Genomic DNA, 14,248 nt, shown 5'->3' with positions numbered 1-14,248 from the left:
TATTCCTAGGTATTTTATTTTTTGTTGCAATGGTAAATGGGAGGGTTTCCTTAATGTCTCTTTCAGATTTTTCATCATTAGTGTATAGGAATTCAAGAGATTTCTGTGTATTAATTTTGTATACTGAAACTTCACCAAATTTATTGATTAGCTCTAATAGTTTTCTGGTGACATCTTTAGGATTCTATATGTATACTATCATGTCATCTGCAAACAGTGAAAGTTTTACTTCTTCTTTTCCAATTTTATTCCTTTTATATCTATTTCTTCTTTGATTGCCATGGCTGGGACTTCCAAAACTATGTTGAATAATAATGGTGAGAGTGGACATCCTTGTCTTCTTCCTGATCTTAGAGGAAATGCCTTCAGTTTTTCACCATTGAGAATGATGTTTGCTGTGGGTTTGTCATATATGGCCTTTGTTATGTTGAGGTAAGTTTCCTCTATGCCCACTTTCTGGAGAGTTTTTATCATAAATAGGTGTTGAATTTTGTCAAAAGCTTTTTCTGTATCTATTGAGATGATCATATGGTTTTTGTTTTGTTTTGTTTTGTTTTTTCAACAGCACTGTGCAGTTTTATTAACCATTCAAGTACAGTAGCATCTGTTAAGATCGGGACAGAATTGGGATTTAAAAGTGAACAGATATTCAGCATCTAACAGTTTGAAAGAAGCCACTACATACTCTTTTCACAAACATGTTTTCACAGAGCCAATACAGTACTAGCCATTAACCCAGCACACCAAGTGTACTGAAGTAGAAAAGATGCAACAAGAAAAATAGCTACATTAGAAAGACTTCAACACTTTACAAAAAAGGGTAAAACACTTTTAGTTTCTCCCCTTTAGCCCCTAAAACAACATCATACAATCTGGATCTACCTATACAGTCCTACATCAGCTTCTAGAATATTTGTCAGGAGGGCAAAAATAAAATGACACTGGCCAGTACAGTCTTTGGATATTTAGGAAGGGGAGGGGGAGAAAGTCAGTTCTCAGAACAAATTAGTCAGCTTCAGTCTCATCAGCAGGATCTTTGGATTCTTTGTTCTTCCGCACTTCTTCAATGTGCTTGTCCTTCTCTCGCAAACGCTCCAGTTTGGCAGCCATTTGCGCCTCTCGGTTCTCTTTGTTGGCTTCCATTTTGTGGGTCAGCTTCTCTTCTGCCATTTTACTGAAGTTGTTGTTCTCCTCTATCGCTTTTTGAAGCACTTCCTTCTCATGCTCTCGTTTCTCAGCAAGCTGCTTCAAGACCTCAGCTTCATGGGACTTGCGTCTTTCTTCTGCAGCTTCTAGTTTCTTCTGAATTTCCTCCAGGGAAAGATCCTTCTTCTTTGGAGGGGAAAGGGGGAATTCTGGGACAGATTCTTTTGATCGAGGGCTGAGAATCAGCTCAAAAGCCTGGCCTGAGGCACGCTTCTCCAGTTCCTTCACCTGGATATCAGAAGAAGCCATGGTGAACAGAAGACAAGAGACTGGTAGTGTATTCTACACAATCCACTAGCAAGGAAAACCCTGCTCGGTCCGAGCCGCCTGGCCACACTCTGAGCACCCACAGACCCGGGCGCGCACAAAAGCCGATCATATGGTTTTTATTCTTCAATTGGTTAATATGGTGTATCACACTGATTGATTTGCTTATATGGAAGAATCCTTGTATCCCTGGGATAAATCCTACTAGATCATGGTGTATGATCCTTTTAATGTGTTGTTGGGTTCTGTTTGCTAGTATTTTGTTGAGGATTTTGCATCTACTTTCATCAGTAATATTGGTCTGTTATTTTCTTTTTTTTCTCATATCTTTGTCTAGATTTGGGATCTGGGTTTTGGTGGTCTCATAGAATGAGTTTGGGAGTGTTCCTTCTTCTGCAATATTTTGGAAGTGTTTGAGAAGGATGGGTGTTAGCTCTTGTCTAAATGTTTGATATAATTCACCTATGAAGCCATCTTCAAAACAAAAGGTCCAGAGCTTTTGTTTGTTGAAAGATTTTTAATCACAGTTTCAATTTCATTACTTATGATTGGCCTGTTCATATTTTCTATTTCTTCCTGAATCAGTCTTGGAAGATTACACTTTTCCAAAAGTTTGTCCATTTGTTCCAGGTTCTCCATTTTATTGGCATAGAGTTGCTTTTAGTAGTGTCTTAGGATGCTTTTTATTTCTGCGGTGTCTGTTGTAACTTCTCCTTTTGCATTTCCAATTTTATTGATTTGAGACCTCTCCCTCTTTTTCTTGATGAGTCTGGCTAATGGTTTTTCAATTATTTTAACTTCTCAAAGAACCAGCTTTTGTTTTATTGATACTTGCTACTGTTTTCTTTTTTTTTAATTTCATTTATTTCTGCTCTGATCTTTATGATTTCTTTCCTTCTGCTAACTTTGGGTTTTGTTTGTTCTTCTTTCTCTAGTTCCTTTAGGTGTAAGGTTAGATTTTTTATTTGAGATTTTTCTTGTTTCTTGAGGTAGGCTTTTATAGTTATAAACTTCCCTCTTAGAACTGCTTTTGCTGCATCCCATAGGTTTTCTTTTTCTTATATATAATTTCTTTTCTTTTTTTTATATTTTATTTTTATTTTACATTTTTTTATACAGCAGGTTCTTATGAGTCATCATTTTTTACATATCAGTGTATACATGTCAATCTCAATCACCCAATTCATCACATCACCACCACCATCAACCCCTCCCCCTACAGCTTTCTCCCCTTGGTGTCCATAAATTTGTTCTCTACATCTGTGTCTCACTTTCTTCCCTGAAAACTTGTTCATCTGTACCATTTTTCTAGGTTCTGCATATATGTGTTAATATATGATATTTGTTTTTCTCTTTCTGACTTACTTCATTCTGTATGACGGTCTCTAGATCAATCCATGTCTCAACAAATGACCCAGTTTCGTTCCTTTATATGGCTGAGTAATATTCCATTGTATATATGTACCAAAATTTCTTTATCCATTAATCTTTTGATGGGCATTTAGGTTGTTTACATGTCCTGCTATTGTAAATAGTGCTGCAATGAGCATTGGGATGCTTGTGTCTTTTTGAATTATGGTTTCTCTGGGTATATGCCCAGGAGTGGGATTGCTGGATCATATGGTAATTTTAGTTTTAGTTTTTTAAGGTACCTCCATACTGTTCTCCATAGTGGCTGTATCAATTTACATTCCCACCAACAGTGCAAGAGGGTTCCCTTTTCTTCATACCCTCTCCAGCATTTGTTGTTTGTAGGTTTACTGATGATGCCCATTCTAACTGGTGTGAGGTGATACCTCATTGTAGTTTTGATTTGCATTTCTCTAATAATTAGTGATGCTGAGTACCTTTTCATGTGCTTCTTGGCCATCAGTAAGTCTTCTTTTGAGAAATGTCTAGTTAGGTCTTCTGCTCATTTTTGGATTTTTTTTTTAATATTGAGCTGCATGAGCTGTTTATATATTTTGGAGATTAATCCTTTGTCCATTGATTCATTTACAAATATTTTCTCCCATTCTCAGGATTTTCTTTTCATCTTGTTTATGGCTTCCTTTGCTGTACTAAAGCTTTGAAGTTTCATTAGATCCCATTTGTTTATTTTTGTTTTTATTTCCATTACTCTAGGATGGGTTTCAAAAAAGATCTTGCTGTGATTTATTTCAAAGAGTGTTCCTCCTAAGTTTTCCTCTAAGAGTTTTATAGTGTCCAGTCTTACATTTAGGTCTCGAATCCATTTTGAGTTTATTTTTGTGTATGGTGTTAGGGACTGTTCTAATTTCATTCTCTTACATGTAGCTGTCCAGTTTTCCCAGCACCACTTATTGAAGAGACTATCTTTTCTCCATTGTATATCCTTGCTTCCTTTGTCCTAGATTAGTTGACCATAGGTGCATGGGTTTATCTCTGTGCTTTGTTGCTTTTTTTATTTTTTGAGCATTTTTCTTCTCTTTTTTTAAAATTTCTTTTAATTTTAATTTTTTTCCACACACACACTGTATTTTTTTTTTACAAAAGATAATAAACTGACACTAAGCATTGTAAATGGATGACCACCACAAAAGCAACAATGATTGCAATTATCAAACATAAAACACACTAATACTATGTCATAATATTGACATTCTGTCCAGTTATCCTCCACTGTACCAGCTCCTTTACTTTGCAGTGAAAATTGATTTGTATATTTTTTGTGTCTGAGTTCTTGTGGAATTCATTTTTTTATTATTCAAACAGAAAGTCACAAAAATTATAATCATCCTCATCAGTTCACTCTCTCCCATGTAATTATTTTTTTTATCTTGATCTTTTGTTAGTACTTTTATGAATTCATCAGTTTTCCATTAGAGTTCTGAAATTGCTTATTCATTCAGTTCAGCAATAATAGTCACTTACTAGAAACCTGTACTTATCAGAGTCTTTACCGTGAATTCCTTGAAGTTGAAACACTTTTATAGGAACATTTTTGCGAAAGCAGCAGAGTACACTCAGAACTGTCTGCAAATGACAAAAGACTTAAAAATGACCATGGTTAAAGATTTGATGAAAGTTCATACTAATACAATTGAGAAGGAAATTTAGTTACTTCTGAGATATACATTTTAAAGTAATAACTAGAATTATGATTTATAACATTATACCAGGACATATAAGATTTTTAGAAATTTCATGTAATGTCTGAAACATTTATATTAACATATTTCTATACAAATAACCCAAAGAAAGTTTAGTATTAGTTGTTTTAATGTTTGTTTGTTTGTTTATTTATACTGCAGGTTCTTATTAGTCATCAGTTTTATACACATCAGTGTACATATGTCAATCCCAATTGCCCAACTCAGCACACCATGATCCCCACCCCACTGTGGTTTTCCCCCCTTCATGTCCATATGTTTGTTCTCTACATCTGTATCTCAACTTCTTCCCTGCAAACTGGTACATCTGTACCATTTTTCTAGGATCCACATACATGCATTAATATACGATATTTGTTTTTCTCTTTCTGACTTATTTCACTCCGTATGACAGTATCTAGATCCATCCACATCTCAACAAATGAGTCAATTTTGTTCCTTTATATGGCTGAGTAAAATTCCATTGTATATATGCACCACATCTTCTTTATCTATTCATCTGTCGATGGACATTTAGGTTGCTTCCATGAACTGGCTATTGTAAATAATGCTACAATGAACATTGGGGTACATGTGTATTTTTGAATTATGGATTTCTCTGGGAATATGCCCAATAGTGGGATTTTGGGGTCATATGGTAACTCTATTTTTAGTTTTCTAAGGAACCTCCATACTGTTCTCCATAGTGGCTGTATCAATTTACATTGCCACCAAGAGTGCAAGAGGGTTCCCTTTTCTCCACACCCTCTCCAACATTTGTTGTTTGTAGAATTTCTGATGATGTCCATTCTAGCTTGTGTGAGGTGATACCTCATTGTAGTTTCAATTTGCATTTCTCTAATAAACAGTGATATTGAGCAGTTTTTTGTGTGCCTCTTGATCATCTGTATGTCTTCTTTGGAGAAATGTCTATTTAGGTCTTCTGCCCATTTTTTGATTGGTTTGTTTGTTTCTTTAATATTGAGCTGCATGAGCTGTTTATATATTTTGGAGATTAATCCTTTGTCCATTGATTCATTTACAAATATTTTCTCCCATTCTCAGGGTTGTCTTTTCATCTTGTTTATGGTTTCCTTTGCTGTGCAAAAGCTTTGAAGTTTCATTGCGACACATTTGTTTATTTTTGTTTTTATTTCTATTAATCTATGCGGTGAATCAAAAAAGATCTTGCTGTGATTTATGTCAAAGAGTGTTCTTCCTATGTTTTCCTCTAAGAGTTTTAGAGTGTCCGATCTTACATTTAGGTCTCGAATCCATTTTGAGTTTATTTTTGTGTATGTTGTCAGGGACTGTTCTAATTTCATTCTTTTACATGTAGCTGTCCAGTTTTCCCAGCATCACTTATTGAAGAGACTGTCTTTTCTCCATTGTTTATCTTTGCCTTCTTTGTCATACATTAGTTGACCATGGGTGTGTGGGTTTATCTCTGGGCTTTCTATCTTCTTCCATTGATCTATGTTTCTGTTTTTATGCCAGCACCATATTGTCTTCATTTCTGTTGCTTTGTTATATAGTCTGAAGTCAGGGAGTCTGATTGTTTCAGCTCCGATTTTTTCCCTCAAGACCGCTGTGTCTATTCGGGGTCTTTTTTGCCTCCGTACAAATTTTAAGATGATTTGTTCCATTTCAGTAAAAAATGCCATTGGTAATTTGATAGGGATTGCATCAAATCTGTAGATTGTTTTGGGTAATATAGTCCTTATCACAATATTGATTCTTCCAAAACAAGAACTTGGTATATCTCTCCATCCATTGGTATCATCTTTAATTTCTTTCATCCGTGTCTTATAGTTTTCTGCATACATGTCTTTTGTTTCTCTAGGTAGGATTATCCCTAGGTATTTTATTCTTTTTGCAGCAATGGTAAATATGATTGTTTCCATAATTTCTCTTTCAGATTTTTCATCATTAGTGTACAGGAATGCAAGAAATTTCTGTGCATTAATTTTATATGCTACAACTTTACCAAATTCATTGATTAGCTCTAGTAGTTTTCTGGTTGTATTTTTAGGAAACTCTATGTATAGTATCATATCATCTGAAAACAGTGACAGTTTTACTTCTTTTTTTCCAATTAGTATTCCTTTTATTTCTTTTTCTTCTCTGATTGCCATGGCTAGGACTTCCAAAACTATGTTGAATAATAATGGTGAGAGTGGACATCCTTGTGTCATTCCTGATCTTAGAGGAAATGCCTTCAGTTTTTCAGCATTGAGAATGATGTTTGCTGTCAGTTTGTCATATATGGCCTTTATTATGTTGAGGTAGGTTCCCACTATGCCCACTTTCTGGAGAGTTTTTATCATAAATCGGTGTTGAGTTTTGTCAAAAGGTTTCTCTGCATCTATTGAGATGATCATATGATTTTTATTCTTCAATTTATTAATATGGTGTATCACATTGATTGATTTGCGTATATTGAAGAATTCTTGCATCCCTGGGATAAATCCAACTTGATCGTGGTGTATGATCCTTTTAATGTGTTGTTCGATTCTGTTTGCTAGTATTATGTTGAGGATTTTGCATATATATTCATCAGTGATATTTGTCTGTAATTTTCTTTTTTTGTAGTATCTTTGTCTGGTTTTGGTATCAGGTGATGGTGGCCTCATAGAATGAGTTTGGGAGTATTCCTTCCTCTGCAAATTTTTGGAAGAGTTTGAGAAGGATGGGTGATAACTCTTCTCTAAATGCTTGATAGAATTCTCCTGTGAAGACATCTGGTCCTGGATTTTGTTTGTTGGAAGATTTTTTCTCACACTTTCAATTTCACTAGTTGAGATTTGTCCGTTCATATTTTCTGTTTCTTCCTGGTTTAGTCTTGGATGGTTATACATTTCTAAGAATTTGTTCATTTCCTCCAGGTCTTCCATTTTATTGGAATAGAGTTGCTTGCTGTAGTCTCTTAGGATGTTTTTTATTTCTGAAGTGTCTGTTGTAACTTCTTTTTCATTTCTAATTTTATTGATTTGAGTCCTCTCTCTCTTTTTCTTGATGAGTCTGGATAATGGTTTATCAATTTTGTTTATCTTCTCAAAGAACGCTCTTTTAGTTTTATTGATCTTTGCTATTGTTTACTTTGTTTCTATTTCATTTATTTCTGCTGTGATCTTTATGATTTCTTTCCTTCTGCTAACTTTGGGTTTTGTTGGTTCTTCTTTCTCTAGTTCCTTTAGGTGTAAGCTTAGATTGTTTACTTGAAATGTTTCTTGTTTCTTGAGGTAGGTTTGTATAGCTATAAACTTCCCTCTTAGAACTGCTTTTGCTGCATTCCATAGGTTTTGGATCATCATGTTTTCATTGTCATTTGTCTCTAGGTAGTTTTTGATTTCCTCTTTGATTTCTTCAGTGATCTCTTGGTTATTTAGTAGTGTATTGTTTAACCTCCATGTGCTTGTGTGTTTTACATTTTTTTCCCTGTAATTGATTTCTTATCTCCTAGCATTGTGGTCAGAAAAGATGCTTAATATGATTTCAATTTTCTTAAATTTACTGAGGCTTGATTTGTGACCCAAGATGTGATCTATCCTGGCAAATGTTCTGTGCACACTTGAGAAGAAAGTGTAATCTGCTGTTTTCGGATGGAATGTCCTATAAATATCAATTAAATCTATCTGGTCTATTGTGTAATTTAAAGCTTCTGTTTTCTTATGTATTTTCATTTTGGATGATCTGTTCATTGGTGTAACTGAGGTGTTAAAGTCCCCCACTATTATTGTGTTACTGTCAATTTCCTCTTTTATAGCTGTTAGCAGTTGCCTTATGTATTGAGGTGCTCCTGTGTTGGGTGCATATATATTTATAATTGTTATATCTTCTTCTTGGATTGATCCCTTGATCATTATGTAGTGTCCTTCCTTGTCTCTTGTAACATTCTTTATTTTAATGTCTATTTTATCTAATATGAGTATAGCTACTCCAGCTTTCTTTGATTTTCATTTGCATGGAATATCTTTTTCCATCCCCTCACTCTCAGTCTGTATGTGTCTGTAGGTCTGAGTGGGTCTCCTGTAGAAAGCATATATGGGTCTTGTTTTTGTATCCATTCAGAGAGCCTGTGTCTTTTGTTTGGAGCATTTAATCCATTCATGTTTAAGGTAATGATCGATATGTATGTTCCTATGACCATTTTTTAATTGTTTTGGTAGATCCTATTCTTCTCTTGTTTTTCCCACTTAGAAAAGTTCCCTTAACATTTGTTGTAAAGCTAGTTTTGTGGTGCTGAATTCTCTTAGCTTTTGCTTGTCTGTAAACCTTTTGATTTCTCCATTGAATCTGAATGAGATCCTTGTTGGGTAATCTTGGTTGTAGGTTCTTCCCTTCATCACTTTAAGTATATTATGCCACTCCCTTCTGGCTTGTAGAGTTTCTGCTGAGAAATCAGCTGTTAACCTTATGGGAGTTCCCTTGTATATTATGTGTCATTTTTCCCTTGCTGCCTTCAATAATTTTTCTTTGTCTTTAATTTTTGCTAATTTGATTACTATGTGTCTCGGCGTGTTTCTCCTTGGGTTTATCCTGTATGGGACTTGCTGCGCTTCCTGGACTTGGGTGACTATTACCTTTCCCATGTTAGGGAAGTTTTCAACTATAATCTCTTCAAATATTTTCTCTGGTCCTTTCTCTCTTCTCTTTCTGGGCCCCCTATAATGTGAATATTTTTGTGTATAATGTTGTCCCAGATGTCTTTTAGGCCTTCTTCATTTATTTTCATTATTTTTTCTTTATTCTATTCTGCAGCAGTGAATTCCACCATTCTGTCTTCCAGATCACTTATCGTTCTGCCTCAGTTATTCTGCTATTGATTCATTCTAGTGTAGTTTTCATTTCAGTTATTGTATTGTTCTTCTCTGTTTGTTTGTTCTTTAATTCTAGGTCTTCATTAAACATTTCTTGTATCATCTTGATCTTTGCCTCCATTCTTTTTCCGAAGTCCTGGATCATCTTCAGTATCATTATTCTGCATTTTTTTTAATGGAAAGTTTCCTATCTCCACTTCATGTAGGTGTTTTTCTGGGGTTTTATCTTGTTCTTTCATCTGGCACATAGCCCTCATCTTTTCATCTTGTCTATCCTTCTGTGAATGTAGTTTTTGTTCCACAGACTGCAGGACTGTAGTTCTTGTTTCTGCTGTCTGCCCTCTGGTGGATGAAGTTATCTAAGAGGTTTGTGCAGGTTTCCTGATGGGAGGGGTTGGTAGTGGCTAGAGCTGGCTGTTGTTCTGGTGGGAAGAGCTCAGTAAATCTTTAATCCACTTGTCTTCTGATGTGGGCAGCTGGGTTCCCTCCCTTTTGGTTGTTTGGACTGAGCCGACCCAACACTAGAGCCCACCCGGGCTCTTTGGTGGGGCTAATGGCAGACTCTGGGAGGGGTCAGGTCAAGGAGTACTTCCTAGAACTTCTGCTGCCAGTGTCCTTGTCCTCATGGTAAGACACAGACACCTCCCGCCTCTGCAGGAGACCCTCCAACACTAGCAGGTAGGTCTTGTTCAGTCTCCTATGGGGTCACTGCTCCTTCCCCTGGGTCCCAATGCACACACTAATGTGTGTGTGCCCTCCAAGAGTGGAGTCTCTCTTTCCCCCAGTCCTTTTGAAGTCATGAAATCAAATCCCACTAGCCTTCAAAGTCTGATTCTCTAGGAATTCCTCCTCCCGTTGCTGGACCCACAGGTTCAGAAGCCTGACGTGCAGCTTAGAACCTTCACTGCAGTGAGTGGACTTCTGTGGTATAAGTGTTCTCCAATTTGTGAGTCACCCAGCCAGCAGTTATGGGATTTGATTTTATTGTGATTGTGCCCCTCCTACCATCTCGTTGTGGCTTCTCCTTTTTTTTGGATGTGGGGTATCTTTTTTGGTGAGTTCCAGCGTCTTCCTGTCGATGACTGTTCAGCAGTTAGTTGTGATTCTGGTGTTCTTGCAAGAGGGAGTGAAAGCGTGTCCTTCTACTCAACCATCTTGAACCAAGCTCTTTGCATTAGATTATTTTTAATTGTACATTTTTCTTCTGATTCTTTACAATATTTCCTTTTTCAGATTCTGAAACCTCGTTACTTCATGAGCCTCATTACTTTTATTATTCTTACTAATTCAAAAATAATACAAGATCTTATTGACATTAAAATTTGCTAACAACTGTGTAACTGGATTGCCTTCAATTTCATGTTTTTTTGTTTTTATTTTTTCTATTTGTTCAATAGAAAGACTTCCTAGTTCAATGTACAACTTAAAGTCTCTTAACATACATAATTTCTTCTTCAATTTCAAGTTCCTTCTGTACTTTTAACAATGGAAATTCTGACTAACAAGGATATAATTGTCCCCTTCCTTACTGTCTAAATCTTATCTGGAATTGTGACCCAACATTCCATAGAATAGAATATAGATCATAAATATATTTTTCATATGTGTTATTAGGATTTTTTCCTTCATCTGGGAATCAGTTACACTTATTCCTCCAGGACACTATCTTGTTAGAATCACACGTTCTTCAGTCAAGAGCACACACACACAGACAAACACACACATATAAATACACACACAGTAGAGGGATGGAGATGGGATATTTTTCTGCTCAGTTAATAGAGTTACAATGGAAATTCAAGCAAGGACTACGGCCCAGTGCTCCAGTTGTCAGAGGTTTTGTAACACTGAAAATCTTTGTTTTTCATAATTTTTGAGCATTTGTTTATGGATAAGCTGTGGTTAAGGTTGGTTATCAGACCCAAATTCGAGCAGAATATCACTTTGTCTTTATAATCTCTCTACTCCTCAAACTTCTCAACAAAAGGCAACAATTGATTTACCCTTATGTTAATAAAGCTTAAGCCTCAAAGTCCCTCTCTTGCATGGACTCCTTCCAGGATCCTTACTGGGGAGCCTAAAATCTATTCACATGGTCACTTCAAAATAGGTATTTTAACTGTAATTAAATAAGACGACTGTGTTTTTCACTATTATTTTCCCTACATAACACACCTTCTCCTATCTTATAGTATGAAATGGCTGTGGGCAATTTTGGAATCTGGCTTAATAGGAAGTTTTCTTGGGGGAAGTTTACTATGAGTTTATTGGGACATATTTATATTACTTGCATATACAATTAAGTTATCACTCACTGTCTTGGTATAGGAATGGATTCCAAGAATTCTCCCACCACCCTCAGGACCAACCCCTTCCCCATCTATGACATGAGGACCATGACAAACTAGTAATGAGTGTAGTCAATTCAAAGGGTGATAATTTAAGTCATTACTTGAGAAATCTTCAAATGCTTTGAAATCTTATAGCTTACATATAAAAGATCCTTGAGAAACCTAGAGGTTTTTCATAAATTTGATAGCAATTCTAAAATTTTACATTACTTTAGCATAATGAGAGTGGAGCTCAAGTAAACATTTTTATACTGTCAAATTATGATTAATAATACTAGAGGAAATACTAATTTATCTTTCTGTTCTCTTCATAAAAATGTAAAATTATTGTTATATGAACAGGTAAGTGATCATAGACTAACAGCCAGAAATGTAAGCAAAAAAAAAGTAGAGATTAAATTATCTTTTTTTTTTTTCTGGATTTGGAGAATTTTCTGGTGTTTATTACGTTTCTACAAATTTGTCATGTCTCTTTTATCATCATTCCAAATAAATAACTCTTTAGGCACCAAATATTGTACTTATATACTTGTATTCTTTCTTAAAGGGGGTGACCCCCCCCCCAGACACACAAAAATATTGAATCATTTCAGGCCATAGAATATCTGGATCCGTTCTTGTACTCAGCATATGTCCAAATTAAATTCAGAAAAAAATCAAATTAACAATATGTCAAGATATTAAAAAATGTGCTTAGAACATTCATACTTAAAAGTTTTGCCTTTTCAAAAAGCAATGAAATATAAGACAAATATGAATAGTCTTATTTTTATATTGATATTTTTATTCTAAACTCAAATAAATCATATTTTAATCATCATTTTTGTTAATTTTATATTTCTTTCTCTCTGCAAAACCTGAATATCAATAATTTAATTGAAATAATCAGCTGCAGGTATCCCACCACTGGGGAAACAGATGTAGTGTTATCCAGAACAAACAAAACAGTATATTGAGCACAAAAGGAACTTATCAGATTAAGTTTCCAGGTGAGGTAAAAAAAGGTGCTTTGCTTCAAGTAAAAAAGATAATTTTGCCTCCTCTTGTCTTACTTTTAAACAGCGTTGTTTTATGTGGTGAATCATAGAATGTTGTGCTTATTATAACTTATTTTTATCAGGTGGTTAGAATAAAACAAAAGCCTCAAGCAACAAATATTCCATTTTCATGCAAATCTTCCTACTAATAAAAGATGAGCAAGGAGAAATTAAAGAAAATATCTGTAAGGAGGTGCCTCCAGATTAAATAACATTTAAGCAATTATCATCAACTCTAAAATCTTTTGTATTTGATCTTAATTGTTCAAAACAGGGAATTTTCTGATGTATATGTGGGTGCTCTTTCTTTCAGTTGTTATCTCTTTTGGGATCTTATTTGACACAAAGAAATACATTAAAATTGCAAACAAATTGGTTTTTAATTAGGATGTTGGCAATTAGCTCACTCATTTATATTGCATTTCTTACCTTCATTGGTTTTAAGTTGTGTGTGTTTTCAAATTATCTTTCTATGTAAAAAAAGTGCATCCTTTCTTATTCCCTTATACTCTTATATCTTACACAATTATGTTAGTATAGTGGAATAATTTTCATTACAATCAAAAGAAATTTTAGTCCTGTCACAGAAGGAGAACTCAGTTTTCAGTTGTGAAGATCACTGAATAAACTATTGCTAAAGACTTATTTATATGCTCTATTAGTAGAAATTGATATTTTCTTCTGGTCTTACTTGTCAGAGGGCACACTTAGAATAAGATTATGAAATAGAATTCCCTACTGAAGCCAAATTCAGCCTTTGTACCCCAACACCTAATGAAATCTCAGAGACAGAGTTTTGGGTGAAGTGAAAAAGAATGGCTTTATTACTTTGCCAGGCAAAAGGGGCCATAGCAGTTTAATGCCATCAAAACTGTGTATCCCAACCTGGAGACGATAGTGAGTTTTAAAGTAATCGTTCAAAGAGGGCATGATCATGGACTTTCTTATGATTTGTTGGTGGTGAGGTAAGTGGGAGTCAACATCATCAACCTTCTGGTATCAACCGGTCTGTGGTCTACATGCTTGTGGACAACATACTCTGGTTAACCATTAACTTCTCCACCTGGTGGGGGTTTCAATATCTGCAAAACAGTTCAAAGATATTGTTGTTTATATCTCTTGATGGGGAAATAAGAGCTTGCCCTAAGGCTGCACTATTGTTTCTCTTGACTGTTTGTCCCTTCCTTGTCTCACATCCTTTCCCTTACCTAATTAACAATTGCTTGTCTTTTTGTCTTGTTTGAGGTTTCCTTTGCTGTGCAAAAGCTTTTAATTTTAATTAGGTGCCATTTTTTTTCATTACTCTAGGAAGTGGGTCAAAAAAGTTCTTGCTGCAATTTATGTCAATGAGTGTTCTGCCTATGCTTTCCTCTAAGAGTTTTATAGTGTCTGGCCTTACATTTAGGTCTTTAATCCATTCTGAGTTTATTTTTGTGTATGGTTTCGGAGAGTATTCT

The 14,248-nt window shown here is 35.1% G+C and overlaps 1 protein-coding gene across 1 annotated transcript; it reads right to left on the bottom strand.

Moving 5' to 3' along the window:
• Positions 1-564: 564 nt before the first annotated feature.
• LOC115864159 (stathmin) lies at positions 565-1,564 on the bottom strand. Its single transcript, XM_030877698.2, has one exon. It carries the CDS (start codon positions 1,453-1,455, stop codon positions 1,006-1,008), a length of 450 nt encoding a protein of 149 aa, XP_030733558.1. The 5' UTR covers positions 1,456-1,564; the 3' UTR covers positions 565-1,005.
• Between the last annotated feature and the right edge of the window lie 12,684 nt (positions 1,565-14,248).

The sequence above is a fragment of the Globicephala melas genome, chromosome 12 (genome assembly GCF_963455315.2).
Source record: "Globicephala melas chromosome 12, mGloMel1.2, whole genome shotgun sequence".
NCBI classification, from domain to species: Eukaryota; Metazoa; Chordata; class Mammalia; order Artiodactyla; family Delphinidae; genus Globicephala; species Globicephala melas.
This window is presented reverse-complemented; position numbering and strand designations above follow the sequence as displayed.